The sequence below is a fragment of the Rhinolophus sinicus genome, chromosome 17 (genome assembly GCF_057876585.1).
Source record: "Rhinolophus sinicus isolate RSI-liver-muscle chromosome 17, RSI-T2T, whole genome shotgun sequence".
Lineage (NCBI taxonomy): Eukaryota > Metazoa > Chordata > Mammalia > Chiroptera > Rhinolophidae > Rhinolophus > Rhinolophus sinicus.
The window spans coordinates 121,988,544-122,011,425 of record NC_142517.1 but is presented as its reverse complement, the minus strand read 5'-3'; the positions used below and the strand labels follow the sequence as shown (position 1 = coordinate 122,011,425).

Below are 22,882 nucleotides of genomic sequence, written 5' to 3'. Positions count from 1 at the left end.
GTTGGAGTGGCCATGGGCATTTTTGGCATCTAGCTGAGGGAAGTTGAATTAAGGATACGTTGTGTTGGGGATTAATGGTATCTACTTCTGTGGTTTGGAGTCACTTTGGACCTGTGGTTGCTATTACTAACCAGCCCCATGTAGGAATGGCTTCCAGGAATATTCCTCCCATGCGCTGTGCTGACTCACCTGCCATTGTGATGTGAGGTGCAGCGTCAGGGGTGTATCTTGGTATGAACATTGCCAGTGCACCTGGCACTGGATGTGTGGGCTGTGGAGGAGAAACAAGGGTCGAAACAAATGGAGCTAGAAACTGGAAAGTCCTTCCAGATCTTACAGGGAAGCACAATAGAGATACCCTAAATTTGACGACAGTCCTAAAACTTGCCTTACTAGTAATGTCAAGTAGTTGTGAAGCTGAAAAAAACCTTTCTAAACTATCACTAAAAAGAAACTTGGATCAACTAGGCTAGAGGAAAAACTAAATGATTTTTTTTATTCTCTATAGGAAATATTTGAAAATCATTGGCATATGATAAGATAATCAAAGAATGTATAGCACACACAAAAAAATAGGAAGGTATTCTAGAGGTATGTTTATTAATATACCAGGCAGTTAATTAATAAAAATATGTTATTTTTGCTGGATTTTGTGATATTTGTGTTAATTTTCTATTGCTGTATAACAAATTGCCACAAGTTCAGCTGCTTAAAACAATGCATATTTGTTTTCTGCGGTGTCCGGGAGTCAGGAACCTGGCATGGCTTAGCTGGGTGCCCTGCTCAGGGTCTCACAAGGCTATAGTCAGGCGTCAGCTGTGGCTGTGAGCTCAGCTGAGGCTCAGGTCCTCTTCTAAGCTCTCCGGTTGCTGGCAGATGTAGGATGGAGGCCCAACCTCCTGGAGGCCACCACAGGTCCCACTACCAGACCCTCCCAGAAGTATTCATATCATGGCCGCTTGCTTCTTCAAGGCCAGCAGCAAAGTCTCTGCTTAGCCAAGACAGATTCTCACATAAGGAAATGTAGTCATGGGGTAATCTCATGTCCGTTGCCATATTCTGTTGGTTAGAAGCCAGTCACAGGATTGTCTGCATTCAAGGGAAGGGCATCGTCCAAGGGTATGACTCACTGAGGGTCACCTGAGGGTGTGTTCACCACAGTATTTGTCCATCTGAAAAATTGTGTAATGGATTTTGATTTCTCCTTCTAGAGATTCACTTTTCTATCCAATATTTGTAATTTTGTATTTTCTTAAAGATGGGCCCCAAGATGAATAAGCTTCAGACTGAAACCTTGATGTTCTGAGTCATACCCGGCTGTATTGTAGAATGAGAAACTTTTTGCTTTTTTTCTAAAGAAAGAAATGTTTTGTTTTTTGTTATTGTTGTTGTTTTAAATTTTATTGGGGAATATTGGGGAACAGTGTGTTTTTCCAGGGCTCTTCAGCTCCAAGTCATTGTCCTTCAATCTAGCTGTGGAGGGCACAGCTCAGCTCCAAGTCGAGTCGCTGTTTTCAGTCTTTAGTTGCAGGGGGCGCAGCCCACCATCCCATGTGGGAATTGAACCGGCGACCTTGTTGTTAAGAGCTCGGGCTCCAGCCAACCGAGCTATGCAGCTGCCCGAAAGTTTTAAAATTTAATGAAGTCCTATTTATGTATTTTTTTTGTTGTTGCTTTTGGTGGTGTATCTAAGAATGCATTGCTAAATCCAAGGTCATAAATATTTACACCTATGTTTTCTTCTAAGAGTGTATAGTTCTTGCACTTACATTGGGTCTTTGTTCCATTTTGAATTAATTTTTGTATGTGATGTGAAGTAGGGGTCAAAATTTGTTCTTATGCATGTGGAGATCCACTTACATATACCAGCACCGATTCAATTTTAACAGCACATTCACTGCTGTCATTAATTTAGTTTTTTCTGAATCATTAAGGTAATTATTTGTTTGGTGTATAATGTAATATAAAGAAAATAGCTTTGAAATATTAGTATCATTATTACTAAATAATACAAGCACTGAAGGAAGTTTACCATTTCTTGGAAATTTTTTTGTCCTTAGTCTCTTTTAGTGAGATGCATTCTATCAAAACCTTCTGTTTTGAAGTCTCTTGAAATAATTCTATGTGGCTACATTACCCATTTAACATGCATTTAGTTTCACTTTAGTTTTTTTGTTTAACAGCTTTTAAATTTGTTTTGTTTGTCCTTCCTTCCAGGGTGTTTTTTGGCACATATATAAATACATATATCCATATACATACATATATGGATATATATGTATGGATATATGGACATATATGTATGGATATATGGATTTATATATGTGCCAAAACATGCTCATTATATATATGTATGTATATGTGTATATATATACATATGTATGTATATATACGTAATATATATCTTATTTTTTATTCTTCCTGCTTTCCTTGTACAAACAGTAGGCTGTTATATTTTGGATATCTTTACATATCAGTACATAACGTTCTTCCTCATTTTTAATAGCTGCATGGTATTCCATTATGTGGGTTCCTATTGCTGGGCGCTTGGGTGGTTTTTAATCGTTTGCTGTTACACACAATGCTACAGTGAGTAACCTTGTATGTTCTCATGCAGGTGTTTCTGTAGATTAGGTTCCTAGTCGCAGGATGGCTGAGACAGAGGACAAGTGCATCTCTCGTTGTATTAGGTGTTGCCATAGTCATGTCAGAGGACTGCGCTGTTCCCCACGCCCTCTAGCGATGTACAAGGGTACCTTTCCCCCAGGGTCTGTGGTCAGACTTGGGGATTTTTGCTGTTCTGGTAGGTGAAATGCGGTATCGCAGTGCAGTTACAATTTTTGTTTTCTTTATTAGTGAGGATGAACACCTTTTCATGTATTTAACATCATATCATCATATGTACTTATTTTTCTGTGAATTGTGTATTGTTTCCCAGTGGATTGTTGATCATTTTTTCCACTTTCCCTGTTTCTAGAGACTGTTTGTATATCGCTCTTGGTAATATGGCTTCAATATTTTCATTGTTCATCATTTGTCTTTGTTTATGATGTGTTGTGCCAAACAGAAGTTTTTCTTTTTGTTTCTTTTTTTTATGAATTTTTTTCTTACATGGCTTCTGGATTTTGAGTCATAGTTAAAAAGGCCTTCCCTACTTCAAGGTAATAAAGGGATTTCACCCACATTTTCTCCTAGTACTTGAGGGTTTTATTTTTCACACTTAATCTTTGACCCATTTGGAGTTTATCATGTATAGTTATTTAAACCTCTTGTATCTCTTGCCAAGTAACTTTTCAGATGGCTTGTGTACTTCTGTTGATTATGAAAAAGAGCTCCTCTTTCGCACCCTTGCCAGTGTTTGTATTAGAATTTTTTACTGACAACAGTATTGCCCAGTTTTCTGCTCTGTGCTTGGCTCCCTCATCTGTAACATGGGAATATCTGCTCTTGTTTAAAAACAAAATAAAAAATGATAGAACAGAGAGCGGTAAACAGAAGTGTTCTATACGGAGTTGTTTTTATTTCATGGTGCCGCACACATAGCATGATAACTTCGGGCCCTCGTACCACTCAGCTGGCAAAGCAGGCAGAGTTCTCAAATGCTGATATTTGTTTTTGTGGCAGATTTTATTCCCCTTAAAACTTCATTAATTTCTGATAATGCTGTTTATTTCTGCAGTTCGTGGAAGACTATGAACCCACCAAAGCTGACAGTTACCGAAAGAAAGTAGTTCTCGATGGAGAAGAAGTCCAGATAGACATTCTGGACACCGCTGGACAAGAAGACTATGCAGCCATTCGAGACAACTACTTTCGGAGCGGGGAGGGTTTTCTCCTGGTGTTCTCAATTACAGAACACGAATCGTTTACAGCAACTGCCGAGTTCAGGTATTTCGGGAATAGCTTCCAGCCTCCAGCAGGCGTTTTGCCTTCCTTTCTTGTGACTTGGCTTCCAAGGAATTTGGGGCTGAGCATCGTGGTACGTAGAAAGTTGAGCTTGTGATTAGGAAGAATCTGTCTAAAGAATTTTCTGGAGCTTTTTGAATCTTGGCACATTGTAGTTCACCATTTGTTTTAATCTCTTTGGACTTCCCTTTTTTATAATAGTTCTGACTATAAATTACCTTAAGAATCTGTTGCCCCTAAACAGGACAAAGCCATTCTGTGTAGTCAAGAACCTGTTGTTCTGTTTTCATAAAAATCCTGAGAGACAGTGATTGGTGAGAGTTAACCATCTTTATCTTTTTTATAATTTTGCTGGAAAAGTAATGAGTTTGATCTATTTTGAGGTTTATGAAACATTGTCAGCAGAGTGAAAGATGTGAGTCAGAGGGACCATTTGCTGCAACCATAAGGTAGAAAGAACCAGGCAGATCTGGGTTTGAATCTCTGCCCTGCCTTTGACCAGTTTAGTGACTCTGGGAAGGTTTATTTAGCATCAGAGATGCTGTTTCTTTATCTGAAGATGCATTTGTTTGTTGGTGAAATGAAATGAAATGTTGCTTAAAATTATAAATTCCATAAGGGCAGGAACAGTAGTCACCCTTCATTGTGTCGTATCCCCAGGCCTTCTCACATGTTCACATGGTCCTTACACAGTGAGCGGAATATTCACTGCTATAACTCATTTGAAAATGTGCTACTTAGGGTGGCTGGTTGGCTCAGTGGTTAGAGCGCAGTGCTCATAACAACAAGGTCGCCGGTTCGATTCCCACATGGGCCAGTGAGCTGCGCCCTCCACAACTAGATTGAAAACAACGACTTGACTTGGAGCTGATGCGTCCTGGGGAAAAAACACACTGTTCCCCAATATTCCCCAATAAATATTAAAAGAAAAAAAAAATGTGCTAGTTAAGATACCTTAAGTTTATTTTGTTATAAGGAAATAGTGAGCCATTAGGCATACTTCTTATGGGAATTCTAATGGGAAGGATATCTTTCTCTTTACCCTATAACTTCTCATTTGTCTTACACCATTGCCTTTTTTAATCTATCCTCCTTATAAACATCTGTCCAGACGACTTTTTATTTTAAGAACCAGATCTAGAGTCTAACAGGGAACTAAAAAAAAAACCAAACAGTAATTTTTTTTTCATTCTTTAGCAAGTTTGTCAGAAATTAAGGTGATCAACCAAAGGTGAAAATGAGGAAGCTAAATATCCCCCTAAGATTTGGAGGGAGGCAGCAACAAACCAGAGAGGCCTCAAGGGGTGAACTCCTGTAAACCAGCAGAGACTTGAAAGTGGGGTATCAATTCTCTGGAACCACAGTGTGTGTGCTGTGATGATCTGTCAAATGACTAGGACCCCTTATGAGACGTCCTAGTAATTTTTACATGTCTCTGACACACCTAGAGACTTCTGTATGTGGGTACAGCCCATGGATTCATAATTGTGTTTGCAGCTACATAATCCTGTTCTTATGTCTCCTTGAGGTAAAACAGGGCAGGTGCAGACACTGCCTGACTTTCTGCCCTGTCCTGAGCTTCTTCATTTCCTGTTGCCGTTGGACTCACCAATAAACGAAATGTTGGGCCGTAGAAGAGTCATCTCCAGGAAATAGATGGTGCCACCCTGTCCTATCCTTCCAAATCACCACACACACACACGCACGCATGCACGCACACGCATGCATACATATGTGCGTGCGCACACTCACGGATAATATGCATTCCCATAGAGTTGGAACAGAGTCTCATCTCATCTTAGGAGAAGGGTTTTGGTTGTGATGAGAGAAGAGGGATCCTTAGAAGGAAAAGGAAGGGAAGTTACTTCTTCTGACTTGAACTCTGACATTTAGATACAGGTCTCAGCGCTGTCCAGCTTTCTCATGTCATTGGAATCAGAAGAATGGAGGTAGATTATCTGAGCCTTTGTGGTTAAACTCAGTCACTTTACTTTATGCCTGTTAGCAGTTTTAAAATAGAGCATTTCTGTATTTATCTTCCAAATGGAAAGATCCCAACATAAAACAAAATGTTAATACACTCTTAGCTTCACACTTTTCCTGGACATACTCCATAAACTAGAGAGAAGGGTTTGTTACAAGAGACCAGAACTTGGTCCTCCCACGTTTGGATCAATGTGTGTAGTAAAGAGGTGATTTGACACGCCTCTGGAAGACTAGTGAGCCAGAAAGCTACCAGTTTTTGTGTTTATAGTTTATGTTGATCACATAACTTCTGAATATAGCGTGCTCTTTGACCCTTGTTGAAATGTATGGGCTAGCAAAGCTACTTAGAGGCAGTTTTCAATTAGAGGCTTTTCTTCTTTTCATTTTTCTTAAAATATTTGATATCTGGTACTTCAGTTGACTATATGGAAAAATTTTTTAATATTTTTATTATTATGAAATGTTATCCTATATCACATAAAAATCAGTGCCGATCTCCACCAAATACATTTTTAAAGGGATCTCTTTTTGGAATGTATTTGAATGTAGAAGTAGAAATGTCCCCACTAGATCAAAATAGTGCAAGTGGAATAATTTTTTTTAAATATTTGGTTTTGATTAATAACTTTATAGAACTGATTATTTTTAGTAGAGGTTAAATTTAATGTCTTTTTCAGAGGGGATGCTTTTGAAGTACTTCTCCATAAGCCTTGCAGTGTTTCCTTTCATTTTTTTTGTTCACTTTGTAGTAGAAAAATAATGCATATTAAATATAATTACTGTCTAACACAACAGTTCCCCACCATTCTGTGGCCTGTAACATACTGTGTCTAAATGGAAACCCCAGTGTGGGGGTGGGTAGGGGGGACAGGTGTGTACACACTTAGATAAAATTGAAACAGAAGTATCACAAAACCATACTTATCTTTAGAAGTAGAGGTTCCCTCTGATGCTCCTTTTTTATGCTATTTCAGTGACAAAAAAAAGTTGCTGGTTGTGACACACTAAATTGATTTCAAAATATACTAATAGACTGCACACACCATCTTCCATATGAAAAACAGTGGATTTCATAGCTTTTATTCTCACAAAGAAATTATACCATTTTTTCAAGGGGACTATTAAGCATTTTATGTATGATGATACTGCTTTCAGCTTGTTTTGGTCTCAGAGGTCCCTGGGGCTTTTTTGTTTTTTTGCCTAAGCATAAACTGGGACCCTGTTGACATGCAGAACCTGGGCGCCCACCCAGACATTTCCTTACTCCCTTGGGCTACTGTGGGGCCCAGAAGTCTATATTTATGAGAAGCACGCCAGGTCATTCTCAGAATCAGACTTTGAAAACCCTTATCTCGTTTATGACAGGATCTGGGGAGTGCGTCCATGGGACGTGTCCCGAGGGCAGCGGGTTCTCCTTCTGCCTTTGGAAAGCCTTTCATTTTAGATGCTTTATTTTTGCTGTAACGCCTTAGGGAACAGATCCTCCGTGTTAAGGCTGAAGAAGATAAAATTCCATTGCTCGTGGTGGGAAACAAGTCGGACTTGGAGGAGCGGAGGCAGGTGCCGGTGGAGGAGGCGCGGAGTAAGGCGGAGGAGTGGGGCGTGCAGTACGTGGAGACCTCGGCCAAGACGCGGGCCAACGTGGACAAGGTGGGCGCGCGCCGCGTGCTTCTTGGAAACAGACTTGAGAACCAGCAGAACGCAGACGCCTGGGCTGTTTGGTTTTAAGGGAACCATTTATGGAAACTAGAGGAGGACTGATTTTTCCAGCTGTACGTCATTATAGTGAGAAGCACTGGGAGGGTTTGACCCCGGATTTAAAACAACCCAGACCCCTTTCAGTTTGTCACCAGCCTTGTTAGAGTATGCTTAATGTCACCACAGCCCTTGGAAGTATGGTGAGATGAGGTCCTTGGTTGGTAAAGACTGTGCTGGAAGGATGGACATAAATATAGCAGGTCCTCAAATAAGTTTCCTTCAGTGTCCTTTTGTTATAACGTTGCTGAGATGCCATCGGCACTTAACTCTTGTTTATATCAGTTAGCCTGTGGTAAAATTGGTTTGGTTCGCAGAACATACGAGTAGCCACAACGTTAAGCGAGGACTTAGCTGTAGCCTCCCGTGCTCTCTCATCTTCCATAGCTTGTGGTTCTTCAGGCGCAGGGCTGGGGGTGCCGGCTGCTGCTGGGGAGTCCCCCAAAGAAACACGGCTTGTCTTGATTTTTCTCTCATTGAGTTATTGGTTAGATTTGTTTTTTTTCACCTTATCATCCACAGGCAGAGCAACATGTTTTGTCTCTAGAATTGAGTCTCTACATCGTATTTACCCTCAGGAATCAACTCTCCAGGGATTTCTTTTCTCTCCCTTACCAATCCCCAGCGGACTTTCTCACTCAAATCTCAGAAGCTGATGAAAGGATGACGTTGATAATGCTGAGCGTTGACAGTTTGAAAATCCACCTATCAGTGATTGCGATTGTTCGATCTTTTTTGAAAAAATGTAGCCTCAAAGTAGTTGTCATACAGCTAAAACAGACAACCTGAAAATGAGGCTTTCCCTGTACCTTCACCTTGCTCATCAGCTCTTACTTCATAATTGATACTCTTGTAAAATCTAAACCCATTTCTCTTCGGCTGCCACGCAGTGGATATGTCTGCTCTGTGTCATGTAGCGTCAGCGTCTGAATCCTCCAATCAGCGTCTCATGTCTCTTTCTTATGGCGAAAAAATTCTCCTTTACCTCTTACCTAAAGAGGGAGAGGTTTATAAGCAGCTTTCCTTTAGCTTGAAAGGCTACAAAAGGAACATTGGTATATAGCATGTTGCATTAGAAGGGGTTCACTTTAGAAACACTTTGGCAGCACCTACAGCATAATCTGTTTAGCTGTAGTCTGCAGTGTAATGTGTAGTCACTCGTCAGCCACTTTTTCTTCGTGTTATTATCTCAGCTCTTATGTTGATTCTTATGCTATTCCAAATCTCTTTCTGTCAAGTTGTTTCCTAGCTGTAGAAAACACAGGAAATCTAGACATATATTTCATCTTCAAAAAATCAGGCAGGCCTTCTTGGCGTGGAACTGCATTTTTTTGATGGATGGTTCTGTTGCACAGTAGCTCGCCATCTCCCCTTCCTCCTCTCGACCAGCTTGACCTGCCAAACAGGAACCAGCAGAAACTTATGACTGGCAGCATTGTGTTCATTTGTAAACAATGTACACGAAAGGAGATTGTTGATAAGATCAGCCGATGAACAACTTTGTCGTCTTTTAAGTTGGACACACTCCATTACCCTCCTCCTGACTTTTGCTGTTAGAACAGAAAGAAAAACCTGTAACATATGAAGCGCTTCACTGTTACTGTTATGGGTGGAGTGCTTTCCTGAGAGGCTGGAGAAAAGGGGGTGCTTAGGTTTAGAGGGGGCCCTTTTCTGGGTTCTGAGCTGGTGGGAAATGCTCATGAAGTCCCACACAGAAAGCTTGATCTTGCTTTCTACTAAGAAGGTATGTCTTGAAAATAAAGGGAGCTTGTGGTTTTGTGTGGCCGTCCAAAGATAAAAACCTACACTCCGCTCTCCCACTTTCAGTCTCCGTCATTGTCTAGGAGAAATCTCAAATGTTTCTTTGTAGGAGGCATATTTTGTCTGCTTGAATATAGACAGTACTTTGGCATGATTCTGGCACCAGAGGGTAAAACCCAAACTATTGTGACAAATGATGATCGTATCTAAGTAACCCTGGCATCCAGAGGACAAGTCTCGGCAGTTCTTGATAAGGTTTCTTTCAGCTGACACAGCAGGGAATGGAAGAGAGGTTGTTCCTGAGAAGTAGGTAGGGGCATTCATGGGGAGGGGTGCCAGGACACCGCTCTCTCCCCGTTTCCCCGGCTTCTTAGTGCAGGAGCCTTCGTTTGTTTATGGTTCTTGCCCCCTTTCTTCCCTGCCACTGTGTTCCCAAGTCTGCTCTTGTGGAGTTACGCTGGGAATGCTGTCCTGTGTAATATTGCTACCTTGACAGGGTGATAAGGATTAAATAAGAGACAGGTACTTGTATTGTTCTTTCCTTTTCTGGTGGTTGGAAATACTAGGAAGTCTGCTTACTATTGTCACTCTCAATATTTGTAAATGTCATGAACTGTTGTAGATCCGTTCTGTGCTGTTTTATCCTTCACCAGACTATGAGAGGAAAAGATTTTGTCATTCTGAAATAAGCTGTGAGTGGTGGTAACAGTATGATGCTTCTGTCTGTAGGTGGACTGGTTGTATGATACGAGCAGAGATGTTTATACAGTAGAATTAGAATATGTTTTTCATGTTAATTGTTCTTATTTGCTCTAGACTTTTTGTTTTTGATGGCATGTGGCTTATAAAAATAACTTTGGCTTTATGCTCAGTCTAATTGCTTCATTATATCATTAAAGGCTTTTTCTTCCCTCTTCTCTTCACCCCTTCCTCCTCACACCAGGTGTTCTTTGATCTAATGAGAGAAATCAGAGCAAAGAAGATGTCGGAAAACAAAGACAAGAATGGCAAGAAAAGCAGCAAGAACAAGAAGAGTTTTAAAGAAAGATGTTGCTTACTGTGAATGCCAGGATGCGGGAGGAAACCCGTCGCAGCTGAGGACACAGGGTGGGCGGTTAGGAGAAGACTGTGGTCCGCTTCTTGGTGTGTTCCCTGCTCACCCCAACTTCATTCACGCACACTTCTTACACGGGGAAAAATACTTGTGAATCAGTGGCTGGCAGGAGAAATACTTCTTTGACCTTACAATGGACTGGCTACTTTGTCAGGAGTTTGGGGGTTCCCTTCTTTCTCCCTCCCAGAAGTTTAGCTGCGTATATAGTGCTAGAGGTAGGAAATAGTCCAACATTTATTAAATGAAAGAGGACTGTCGTAGCATCTCCCCTCACCCCCGCCCCCAGTTTCATAACATTAGCTTCTTTTGTTTTGAAATAAAAATGTCTTATTTTGTTAGGTTTTGGGAGAAGGGGTGGGGTAAGACTTCCCTAACCCTTGTCAGCTTAACCGTAGTACTCAGAAAAATCTGTTAAACTCTAATGATGCTGAAAAATTCAAAGATTTTTTTTTTTTTTGATACATTTTTTGGCAATACCCAATGGATCTGAATCATAGCTAAAAAAATAAATTTGAATTGGGCCAAAGAGGTCAATACCCAGCTCATAAATCTCCCATATGAAAAATGTAAGTTGTATTTTTTTTGTATTTAAATATTGGCCAATGATAGGCTGTGTTGGCTATTTTCCTCCTGTAGCATCCTGAGTTTTGTGTAGGAGCTTCTTTTTAATAGACTAAGTGAAGACTCAAGAGTAGAATACTTTATAAATGATACACTTTTCTGATCAGATTTTTAAACCATTCTTTTTGCTAAATCCTCTGCTAATTGCCAGTCCTATGGGTAGGCCGCTCCTTCTACAACCAGTAATAACACATTCTGTCCTCCTGATCAGCTTCTCTTTGCACGCTGAGGTGGGAAAACCTCTTCTTTTGTTTCTTTAAGTGGAACATGAGTTCTTCAAAAGAATGTGATGAGTTAAAATTGTATTCTAAAATCATGAAGCCAGAGCCTGTGCCAGACATTCTACCTCTCATAGAATTGCTGAGTAATTCTAAAGTTAAAATTAGAAGTGGGGAAGGATAAGTCATTGCCCCTGTATCTCTGAGAATTGGCTGCTATTTCTAATATTTGTTTCGGAGACAGCCATATAGTTAGGAAAAGATTTTTATTGATGAGATATTGTTAATCTTTCTTGAATCGATATTCCAATTCAGCAATCAGAAAATTTTCCATCAGGAAAAGAGTGCTGTGATAAAAACCCAGCATTCACATTTTTTCCCCATTTTTCAGAAGTGACATTTTACACACAGGTGCCAAAAATGAATTGGGGTGGAGAGAACAGGAACCTTTGAAATTTATGGTTACTATAGAAATTGTAGAAATTATGAGCTGACTGGAAAATAATCTTGTATCACCTCCCAAAGAACAATGGGCTTTTGAATTTATAAAAGCAGACAAATATACTTTTTCAGGATTTCAGCCTTTTTACTTTATCCTTTTGTCATACATGTGAAATGCAAGTATTAAAGAAATTGACAGTATGTTATTCATAATTGTTCTTGTTTGATGTTCGGCAATAGCAGACAAACTTGACTTCAGTTAATCCTTTAAATTGGGCTGTGGGAAATAAAGTGATAAGTATAAACCTCAATGTTAAGTTCATCTTTCCTTTGGGAGAGATGACTACCCTTCTTAAAATTGAAAGAGTCGGAGAGAATCACACTTTTGAATTTTTGACACAACCTAGTTCTTTTCATCCTAGTTTGCCACCAGTTTGAAATCAGTTCCAGTCAAGAGTCGGTGGATTTGGAATATGTACAAATAAATTAAAGATGGTATGAATTATTTCATGCTATGGAAATTATTCTTGGTATTAGTATATGCTATTAATATATGTCAAAAATTATATTTAACTGAATAGCAATCAGAAATGGATCTTGCTAACAAAGTTTATACATGTGAGAATCTTTTCCATAGAAAATTAAGGAAGAAATGTTATTTATAAACATGAAGCATAGTTACTTGCTAAATCATTAGCTATTGTGTCCATAGCCTAGCATTGTTTTCCTAAAGTATTCGTTCTGGAAATATGCAAGCATGTGGTTCATGTCAGGGACTATTCTACGTGGTGGGATGTGGTGTTGAACAAGGTGGACACGCTCTCTTCTCTCCTAGAGCGAATGCTTTAGTGAGGAGAGATACAAATAAATGAAAACATTAGGGCAAATACTTTGCTGAAAATAAAACTGGGTAACGTGATAGGAAATGTTTCTGGGCAGTAGAACTGCTTTCGTTTGTAAGCGTCTCCAAGGGGGTGACATTTAAGCTGAGGAAGGAGCGGGCCATGGGAGGAGCTGGTTGGTGGGTGTGGGAACCTTTCAGGCTAGAGAACAGCTGGTCCGGAGGTCCTGAGATGTTCAGGAAAAGACCCCGATGACCAGCGTATGGCTGGAATATAATGAGGGCGAGGCAGAGTAATAGAAGATGTAACAGTCTATGATTTCATGAAGTGATGTAGGGGAAAAAAATACCTAGATATATTTTCACAAGTATCCTGTTTCATCAAATCTAAGACACTATTGACTGTTATCATAATTTATATATTAGGTTGGTGCAAAACTAATTGCGGTTTTTGCAATTATTTTTAACCTTTTAAACAGCAATTACTTTTGCACCAACCTAATACAACTAAGAAAAAAAAGCCTGCCCATTAAGTGAGTCCATCCTGATTTCAATTACATGAAAATGTGGGAAAAATGTATGCTTTAGATTAAGTGAATTAGATATAAATGTAAATGACAACTGAAATACAAAATTCACCTCTGGTCTAGAAAGTGACACACTAAAATACCATGGAAGCTTAACAGTGGATAAGTGTTAACAGTGGACAGATACTAATATATACAGTTAATGTTATAGTAGTAAACTTGACTTTGATACTTTTATTTTAAAAATTTGTTAAATTGATCATAATTGTAACTGCATGTGCTTTAAAATTCTAATGGTCAGAAGTGCTTGTAATGGAAGCTATTTAGTCTTGCTCTTCCCTACCCCAGGCCTATTCCTCAAAAGTCATTATCTAACCATTTCTATTCTCAGATCATTCGTTAGGTACACCCGTATTTCTGAGTACTATTTTTATGCCATTGTTTCTTGATTTTCCATCTCAGACATTCCCGGTGACAACTTGCTGTAGCACATGAGGGTTTAGCTCACTTGGTTCCCTCACTCCCATCCCCATTTTTGACAGTGATAGTCAGTTTTTAATTCCTCTCTTGGTGACGGTTACACTTTTTAAAACTATATTTAAACTTCTGTTTATTATTCGGTCAACTCTTGACAGCATCTCCTGGCCCCCCACTCTGAAAGGGGAGACTATACCACTCCTGCCGTTGCCTCTGGATCTCACCTCCCAGCTTTTGTCACTTCTTCCTTCTCCGTTACAACTTTCAGATTATTGAGGGAGATGGCATGAATATCCCATTCTGTGACCATAACTCAAGCTTTGCTGCTCTATAGATTAATTCTAAATGTTGAATACCAGTTCAACAACAATTTGATTATTATGACACATAATTTTGACTCATTGCTGAGCCAAGGACCTCGTGGTTAGTGCGTCTCTTTCATGCCACGGTTCTGACGTCACCACACAAAAGAGAGCGTTCCTGGTGTCTGGTCAAGTGGGCTCTTCCTTCAGTTGCCTGAATCACCCCTTTTTAATTTGCTTCATCTTTAGACTATTTCCTCTGAAGTGACCCCCACTTTCGCACATTTTTCCTGAAGTTTGATTGCTCTTGCTGAGAGCATAATTATGTGCTCTCTTCCCTGATGCCACTTTTTGTTTTCTTTCGGTGCTTAGGATCTGCTTCCCTTCTTCTGAAGACATCCTACTGAGAGCTCAGTGATGGCCTGACCTGATTCAGGCTCATCGCTTTCTAGGTCTTCGGCACAGCTGCTGTACTGACATCTGCTTTCATTGGACACTTGGGTTAATTCCAGTTTCGAGTCTCACATCTTCCTTTCTTGGTTTTTACCCTCATTTTGCTGGAGTACATTTTCAGAAAGGGTGCACTAGTGGTACACTGAGTCTCTTAGATGTGTGGCAGCATTGTTAGTTTTCTCCTTGACTTAATTGCTCGTTTGGCTTGGAATAGAATTCTGGGTTCAGAATAATTTTCCTCTAGCTCTTGGGAGGCTTTGCTTCATTGTCTTCAAGCATCTATTGTTGCTGTTAGAGGTGGTGTTATTCCAATTGTCATCCCTTTAAATGGGTGCTCTGCGTCTCCCCCCCGCCACTCCGGAGTTGTTAGGATTTTCTCTTATCCATGGTGTCTGAAATAGTGATGGATCTAAATGTGAGTTCGTTATATTCATCCTGCCTGATACCCCAGTAGAGTCTTTAAAGGAAGACTCATATCTCTTCAGCTCTAGAAATATATTTCTGAATTTCTGTGATTAATTCTTGTTGGCTGTTCTTTCCAGAACTCCCGTCACCAGCTTTTGGACCTCCTAGAGTCATAGTGCCTCATCTTTCCCTGTATCTTCCACCTTTATTTTCTCTCAGATTCCTCCTCCCGCCCCCGTCCCTCTTTCCCTCTCCCTCCCTCCTCCCTTCTTCCCTCCTTCTCTCCTTCTCCTTCCCTCTCCTTCTCATCACCTGTGATTTGCCAAGACTACTGTAGGTTCTCAAGATGCAGCAATGACCAAAACAGATGAAATCCTTCACCCTCCTGAAGCGTACACTAGTGGAATGAACTTTATTTTCTAACTCATTGTGTGTGTGTGTGTGTGTGTGTGTGAGTATGTGTGTGTACAAAAGCTTTCTTTGTCTCTATTCCTTTCTCATAGCAACTGTTCTTGGCCTTATGGATTCAGTATCTGGACTTTCTGAGGACATTAGCTCTTTGTAAAGTTCGAGTCCCAGAGTTACCTTTGTTTAATTTTTACTGAATTTTTCTCTTGATTCTGTTCTTTATTTTTTAAGCCACAATTTCCCTCAAACATCCAGTGATGTCGTTGTCCAGCCATATACTTAGAGGGACTAGGAAGATCGGCCAGGGGTTCCCTGTACACAAGCGTGGCTTGTGAAACAGGCTTGACTTGGGGGTGAGTGTGGAGACCCCTAATGCCTAAACCAGGGAAGGTGTGCTCTGGGGACCAGCCGCCAGGCAGGCCTCCTGGGTTCTCCCCGGACACTCTGTTTCTTTAAAGAGAAGAGCCCTGGTGACAGACGCATTGTTTCCTGTGGAGTAAAGACTGTTTCCTAGACAGACCTCTCCGGAATCTCACCGTTTTCAGCCACACTGCGTACTCCTGCCACTCAGTCTGCTCATGTCGGGATCCCACAAGGCGAACCAGCCCCACCTCTCTGCAGCCTCTTCCTTATTCTTGTCATCTGGATTTCAGCTTTCATAAATTTGTCACACTCGTGCGCTGACTAGTGGCCCTCTGCCATTCACTGGCCCCTCTGCAGCTTTCCTTTACTAGGACTTGAGTCTTCAGGAAGCAGGAGAGACTAGCATTGCAGCACAGTCTTCCATTTTGACCTGGTTTCGTTTTCAGAAATACTTAATACTTCCTTTTTTTGCAGATCAATGTTTAGTAAAGGATAGAATGAAACCACTGATTTGACCTTACGCGTGCACTTGGGACACTTGAACTTGGGAGCGGGCCTGGGGGCCTCACCACTGGGGTCAGATCTGGGTCTGGCCAGGTCTTCTGCCATCAGATTTAAAGGAGGGTGTCATGGGTTTTCCCTGAGCCTGGTTTGACTCCATTAAATAAGTTTATCCTATCTTTTTTGAAATGTGGTTTACTTTGGATGTTCTCTTGTTTTATTATTGTCAAGAAATATGAATTAGCTTACCTGTGCTGTTAATGATTATATTGGGGTGTGTGTGTGTGTGTGTGTGATCAGACTTAGGAAAATCCTATTTTCCAGTTGTGGTCAGTCTGTTGCTTTGCTCCCTGGCAATGCTGTTTTTAAACTTCATGTTGCTAATATAGATGACCCGACTTCTTTTAATGAGTTAGTACACAAGTTTCACTTTTTGAGGATTTTGGAAAGGATGTAGTAAATTTAAACTAAGTTGGGCTTGGGCTTATGGCTAGTCTCTGTGAAGGAGATGCTTCCTCCAGTAATGCCCCCCACCCCCATCTTTGTCTAATTCAAGTGCGGGCGCATGTTCTGACATCGCAGCGCTAACTGCTAATTCCTGGTCATCCGGCTGTGTGCCACCGAGCTAGATGTCTCAGTTACACTGGAAGTATTGTCAGAAGTTGCTAGAATGATGGACTGCCCGCATGCGGCGCTTACGGGTAGAACGTGGCCTCTGGTTGTGTCTGAGAAGCTCAGTAACGTGGCAGAGCCGAGGCTTATCTCCCACGCAGGCTGTGAGCTGCACTGCCAGCCGCGTGCTGAGCCCTGAGCAGGATGAAGCCCCCGCTGCCCTGAGGACAGCGGTGCTTTTCTAGAGCGCATCCCTTTTCTCCTCTGGTCTGTCTGCTCGTGAGGCATTAACAAAGGCCAGGCGTCTCCTGATTTCCAAGTTCCAAAATCCTTAGGAAAGTTAGCTTCTATCAACTTGATGTTTTAAAAAAAGCTTCATTATTTGTAGTAATTAAACCAAATACATCTCAAGGCAAGTGTAGCACAGGAGTCAAAAGGATAAATTGGGCTGAGTCACCAACTAATCCTTATGTATTTCAGTGGTTACAACTGGAAAAGCTTTCCTAAAATCTCGTATCCAATGAAAACAAATGTATGGTATCCTTATTTCCCATCTATGGTAAAATTACGTAAACAGAGACTGTGAGTGACACTCGTTAGCCACACGTTGGCTTTAGTGACGGGATGTTGTCTTGGCCCACAGAGCACCTTCACTTCAGCACAACGGAAAAGGTCGCTCCTGGCTGCTGTTTGTCAGCTTGTTGGGAGGGGTCACGGCGCCCACAGGGTTGGGGCCAGTTAAGTGTGGGAAGTGCTGGGGGCTGTACCCTGGCTGTGGATTCTTACAGCGCGTGTCTTCCTTATGGGCTCTGAAACTAGCAGCGCTTCCCAATGGCAATTGGCCGTCTCATCAACCTGTATTGGCAAATTGGGTTCTGTATCAGGGATAGGTTGCTTTAGGTAAGTACAGAGTTCTTTTTCCTGCAGAGATGCTTGAATGTGTAGGTGTAGGGAATTATTATTCTTGTTGTCTTTAATGGTTAAAGCATCTTATTTACCTCAGGCCCAGGGGAGGAAGCCTTATGTCCCAGGAACACAAACAGTGCAGTCTGCCTCCATTTTTGCCAGGCTGGGGCAAAGTCACCAGTGACTTCTCATTGCAGCATCAGAGGGGTCTTTTTCAGTCTTTGTAGCATTTGCTAATGTTTCCCTGATTTAGATTTCCCCTGGTTCTCTCACCTCTCTTCTGGGTCTCATTCCTTGACTGCGTCACTCTCACCCACTCTTTATTTTTATTCAGGTTTATTGAAGGATAATAACACGAATAATAAAATGCCTTTGTAAAGCCCAGATCTGATCATCTCTTCACCCTAAATGTCCTGTAGCCACAGAATCCCGCCCAGACCTCGCGTACCAGCTGCCCTCAGCCTCCTGGGGTCTTACCCCGACTGTCCCTGCTCTCCACGTGCCCTGACTGCAAGCTAGTCCCACAACATGCCAAGGCTTTTACGGTCACATCCACTTCTTTGTGGCTTTCCTCAACGTCCCTTATCAGCCCCTCAAGTAGTTACTTGCTGCTTCCCTGTGTGCCCTTCGTCCTTCTTGTGTGAGCAGCTGTGAGCCCAGTGGGCACGGGGACCCTGCCCTTCAACTGCGTCTCTGGGCCTCGTATCTTTTTTGGCTTCTCGTAGGATCTTAAGTTTGCTACGTTGAATTTAATAGTTCAACTGTGAAATCAGATAGCCCTGATGAAGTGCTTAAGGTTTCTTTACAAAGTGGTGGCTCTCTTTTAAGGACCAGTAGTAACCAGAGGCAAAGTGGTGAAGAGAATATCTCAGAGCGCCTGGATTTTTGAGCACACAGTCCAGTAAACACCCAGAGGAGACAGACTTACATTGTCATGTGACCATGCTAGAGTGTTAAGGACTTCATTTCTGAGCTAAATCAGGGAGAAAGTAATTCTGGTAGAACTTGCCTTTAACAAAAGGAATCAAACTTTTTCTACTCGACCTGTTCATCCAAAAAACAAGTGCCATCGTCCTCCCTCAAAAAAAAAACCCCAACAAAAACAAACCAAAAACACCCCAACCCCCTCCCCCAAAAAAGTCAAAATGAGCGTAATAAGACTGATTTTATCTATTCTGAATTTCCAACATAACAAATTGCCATGGGGAAAATGGCATAATGTGGTAAGTTAAAGGTGTATATTTAGAGAAGGTATATGCTGGTGTGTACAATTTGGATGGTTTTTATGGAACTGGAACCCTGGTTTTTAGGATCTGCTTGTCCTCCAGCTTCCATGAGCCGCAGCTTCTAACAAGGTCTGTCTGTGCTCTCAGATTCACCAAAGACGAAGATGGGCACCTCACGCTGCTCCCCTAGCCCTGCTTTTAAGAGAGATTTCTTTCAAATTCCCTTATTGCAAAATAATAGTGATTCTTTGGGGGGAGGATGTTTTTAAAGAGAAGAGTCATTTTAAAATATGCCTTTTAAGAAATATACACTGTGATGTATCTGTCGTCTGTATTTACATCATCTGGAATGTTCGTCAGAGCCTCATAAAGCATTTTTTAAATTGAAAATTTCATAGACTTTAAAAATATTGATAAAATATATTTTATTTGCTGCTACACTAGATGGGTATTTTGCCAGTAATAAAGCGGTATATTTAATATTTCCTGTGCAGTTCTGTGGCCATTTTGTTCTGTTGTGGTTGCCAGAATCCGCATATATTATTAAGTGCTTTTTAGACAGTAGAGCCTTTGAATTTAGTGCATCTTTTACCACTGAAAGTGCTCTTTGTGGACCAACCAAACCAGCAAGGACCACTAGAGGTCATCCTTCTGCCCCAGTCGGTGCCTCCAAATGCTCCCAGGCAGGTTTGTATCCAGAGGCTTCTAAATGTCCACTAAGGTACCGCCCCACAGTAAAAGTGCAGGAGAGTGAGCGGGGCTTCCAGAGACGGCCGTGGACTCTCCTCCCTGGAAGGAGGACACGAGCCCAGCAAACTCCTGCGTAGGCTACGGAGAGAATTCTGCCACAACTATGTCTCCAGAGGCTATTCGTGGAAACTCCCGTGCCAGCTGCGTGCTAACGTGCGTGATGGTAGGGCGTCAATGACAGGTAAAGCGAGGCTTGCCTTTAATCCGCTTACAAACTCCTGGTGCTGGGGCGGTGGTCGTGCCACGGCCAGAGGCACCGCTTCCAGCAACGCCCTCCTGTGTCCCAAGCCCTGGGCTAAACATGGGATCCACAGTGGAATAGAGCATAGTGCTGACCTCCCGGAGCTTCTGGGTTGTTGGGGAGGACAGACCCGTACACGGACGAGCGGCATGTTATGCTACGCCGTGCCAGCACAGCTGCCCCTACCGCGCAACAATACACATGCCAGCAGTGTGCACTGTTCTCACGCACAATGGAGGGATAAACAACCCGGTTGAGAGGGAAGGAAGGCTTCCTGGAGGAGGTGATCATGAGATGAGTCTTGAAGGAAGAACCAGGCAAAGAAAAGAGGAAGTTTCTTCTAGACAAAGGGAGAATGTGAGCAAAATGAAGAGAGAGATGACGCAGCCAGCTCTGGATAGGGAACTACAAACGGTTCTGTCTTCCTGATGGGAACATGAGCAGGCCACTTCCAGCTGTGGCAAGTCACTGGAAGTCACGCCGGGGAGTGGGGACTCAGTTCAGTGTTGGAAGTGCCTTCGGGGCGGGACCTGTCAAATCTGGTTTGGAGTGGACCGCACTGGGGGCCATGCGATGCGCGGTGCTGTGCAAGGGTGTATGCGCGGTGCTGTGCAAGGGTGTCCTCACAGGAGGGACTTCCCATCACATTGGCCGCATTCTGTTGCTTAGAAGCAAGTCACAGCTCCTGTCCATACTCGAGGGGAGGGGCTACACAAAGGCAGGTGTGGACCGCAGGAGGTGGGGACCACAGGGGTCACCTGAGCTCTGTCACCACAGTGGGCTAGTCACCCTCCAGGGCAGGGGGGCTTCTTTTGGAGTGGTTTGGCCTCAGTTCTCAGCCAGACTGCTATGGCCACAAGTGGTCAAGTTCCTCCAGCTTAGAGCATGGGGGCCTCCAGCCGCTAAGTGTCTCTGGGCTCAAGGCATCCTGTCTGGTAACCTGAGACTCAGAAGGGCAGGAATTTGCTAGCGCTCCTGTGGAGGAAAAACCTGTATGCTACCAAGATCCACGTCCTCTAGTTAAGTAGGTACTTTGGATAATTTGTTTAATGACTTAAATTGACATTTTGTTTTTGGATGTTCTTTAAGCTTTTCTCATGTTCCATCTCCTCAAAATTGGAAACAGTGTACTTATTGACTTTTCCATACCAGTGTTAACAAAAATTCAACCGAGCACATGTGAAGATCTAATTGGCTCAACTGAACTATTCATGACTCAGGCAGCTTCCCATCTAATAAACAGAGAGGTTCTCTGAGGAGTTGTACAAAGTGGAAGGTTTTTATAGGCAGAAACTGGGAGTGACAAGAACGTTATTAGCAAAAGAAAAGGAAGGATTGTTTCAGGCAGGGTCACCTTTCTTTGTGGGAAGGGAGGCAGGGGTCTTACCTGAGAGATTATCTTACTGATGATTCCAGACTGATTGGTTTAAAACTCTACTCCTGGGAGAGGCTGGAACTGTAGTTAGGTTAGATGTTAAGTCCTGGCAGAGCCTAACAAAAGTGACTCCATTTTGGGTCTGTTCTTACCACCAGTTTTAACATTATATTAAATCTAATTTTCAGGTACTTACAGTAAATCTAATTTTCAGTTTGAAGCTATAATAAGTTTTGACATGAATATTAACAATAGTTTGACAAAAATAATGAACACATTACATATGAGAACTTTGTCTCACTTAAAAGGGAAAACTCCTTGTATTTTTCGTGCTTTAATTTTCTCATCTGGAAAATGAGGGAGGCGGTAAACCTGTTTCTAAGGCAGAGAACTTCTGGGCTGCCCGTCTCCCAGGCTTGTCGTGAGGATCAAAGAATTACATGGCTGCCCAGCCACGACCCAGGGCTGCAGTATCATCACACACAATTTCATCGCCATACTAGGTGCTTTTAAATAGTTTCTTCTCTAGTATTCCAGACTTATCTGTTTACAATGCTTCAGTTTATACACTGAAACCTATTCCATAAAGTGAGATTCAAACACAACTTGCTAAACCCTAGAACAGAGGTCTGGCTAGATCATTAAAATATATTTTCTAATGAATTTTGGGTCTTTGCATTCCTGACTGTACACTTGTGATTGAACATTTGCACACCTTTCCTTTTCTCCGTCATGTCTTTGACTTGTTGCTACTGTTTCAACCAAACTCTAATGAGTATTTTCACTCAAGTGACAGGAAATTGTTGGTACCAACCTGATTTCCAGTCAACACTGGCCTGAATGTTCCATTCAGTTGGGATAATATTCCTCCAAAAATATGGCACATTTATTTTCAGAAAAGTGAATTGGCTTTTCAGCAAAGAAGGGTTCTGTGAGCAAACATGTTCACGAAACACTGCACATTAGCTCCCACCATTTAGAGGTTCAAAGTGCTCATTAGTAAGCTTGATGTTTAATCCAGTATTTTCTGGACTTATTTGAACAGGAAGCACTAGTTTTTAATAAAAAAAATTAAAACAAAACACTTATTGACATCCTCTGGATCAGAACCATAGTTTTGCAAATGCTACATATGTGCCCAGAAATGCTTCCTTTTGAATGTTTACCTTAGTTCTGGAAGACACTGGAGTTGGATACCGCAGCCCAAATCCAGTGATCTGATGCCTTTAAAATTAGACTGCTTTGAAAAAAATACATACGCTTCTTTAAGAAACTTCTCATTGCTCATATTTTCATGGTTTGGTTAGGAACTGAACAACTAGCTTTCCGTTGTCAGTTCATGATTGCCATAAACTGAGCCCCAAATTCCTAAATTGGGAGCTGTTTTGAGGTCATCCAGCCTTTCTGCTTGACCCCCCGCAGACAGGACCCCAGGGCATCCTGCCTTGTCCTCCCCGACCCTCCTCAGACCCCACGGGCTCACAGCTCACCCGGTCCTGATCCCAGCGCGGGGTTTTCTAAGCACTGGCTGCCTTGTGGACTTGATTACCTCTTCCTTATGTGCCCTTGGCATAATTTATTTTTTAAAGTTAACTGAGAAATAAATTTGATCCAAGAGAGTGTAGGTTAAAAAGCATCAGCATAAGTTTGAAATACGACTTATCTTTCACAGCCAATGCTTTTGTTCCCTGCT

The 22,882-nt window shown here is 41.9% G+C and overlaps 1 protein-coding gene across 1 annotated transcript in view; it reads left to right on the top strand.

Moving 5' to 3' along the window:
- Nucleotides 1–19,308, top strand: part of RALB (RAS like proto-oncogene B) — a 46,564-nt gene extending 27,256 nt beyond the window's left edge. Inside the window, exons 3-5 of the mRNA XM_019749095.3 lie at nt 3,680–3,888; nt 7,365–7,542; nt 10,352–19,308. Coding sequence (XP_019604654.1) covers nt 3,680–3,888; nt 7,365–7,542; nt 10,352–10,471 — 507 coding nt within the window. The 3' untranslated portion in view covers nt 10,472–19,308. The remainder of the gene's footprint in view (nt 1–3,679; nt 3,889–7,364; nt 7,543–10,351) is intronic.
- The last annotated feature ends 3,574 nt before the right edge of the window (nt 19,309–22,882 follow it).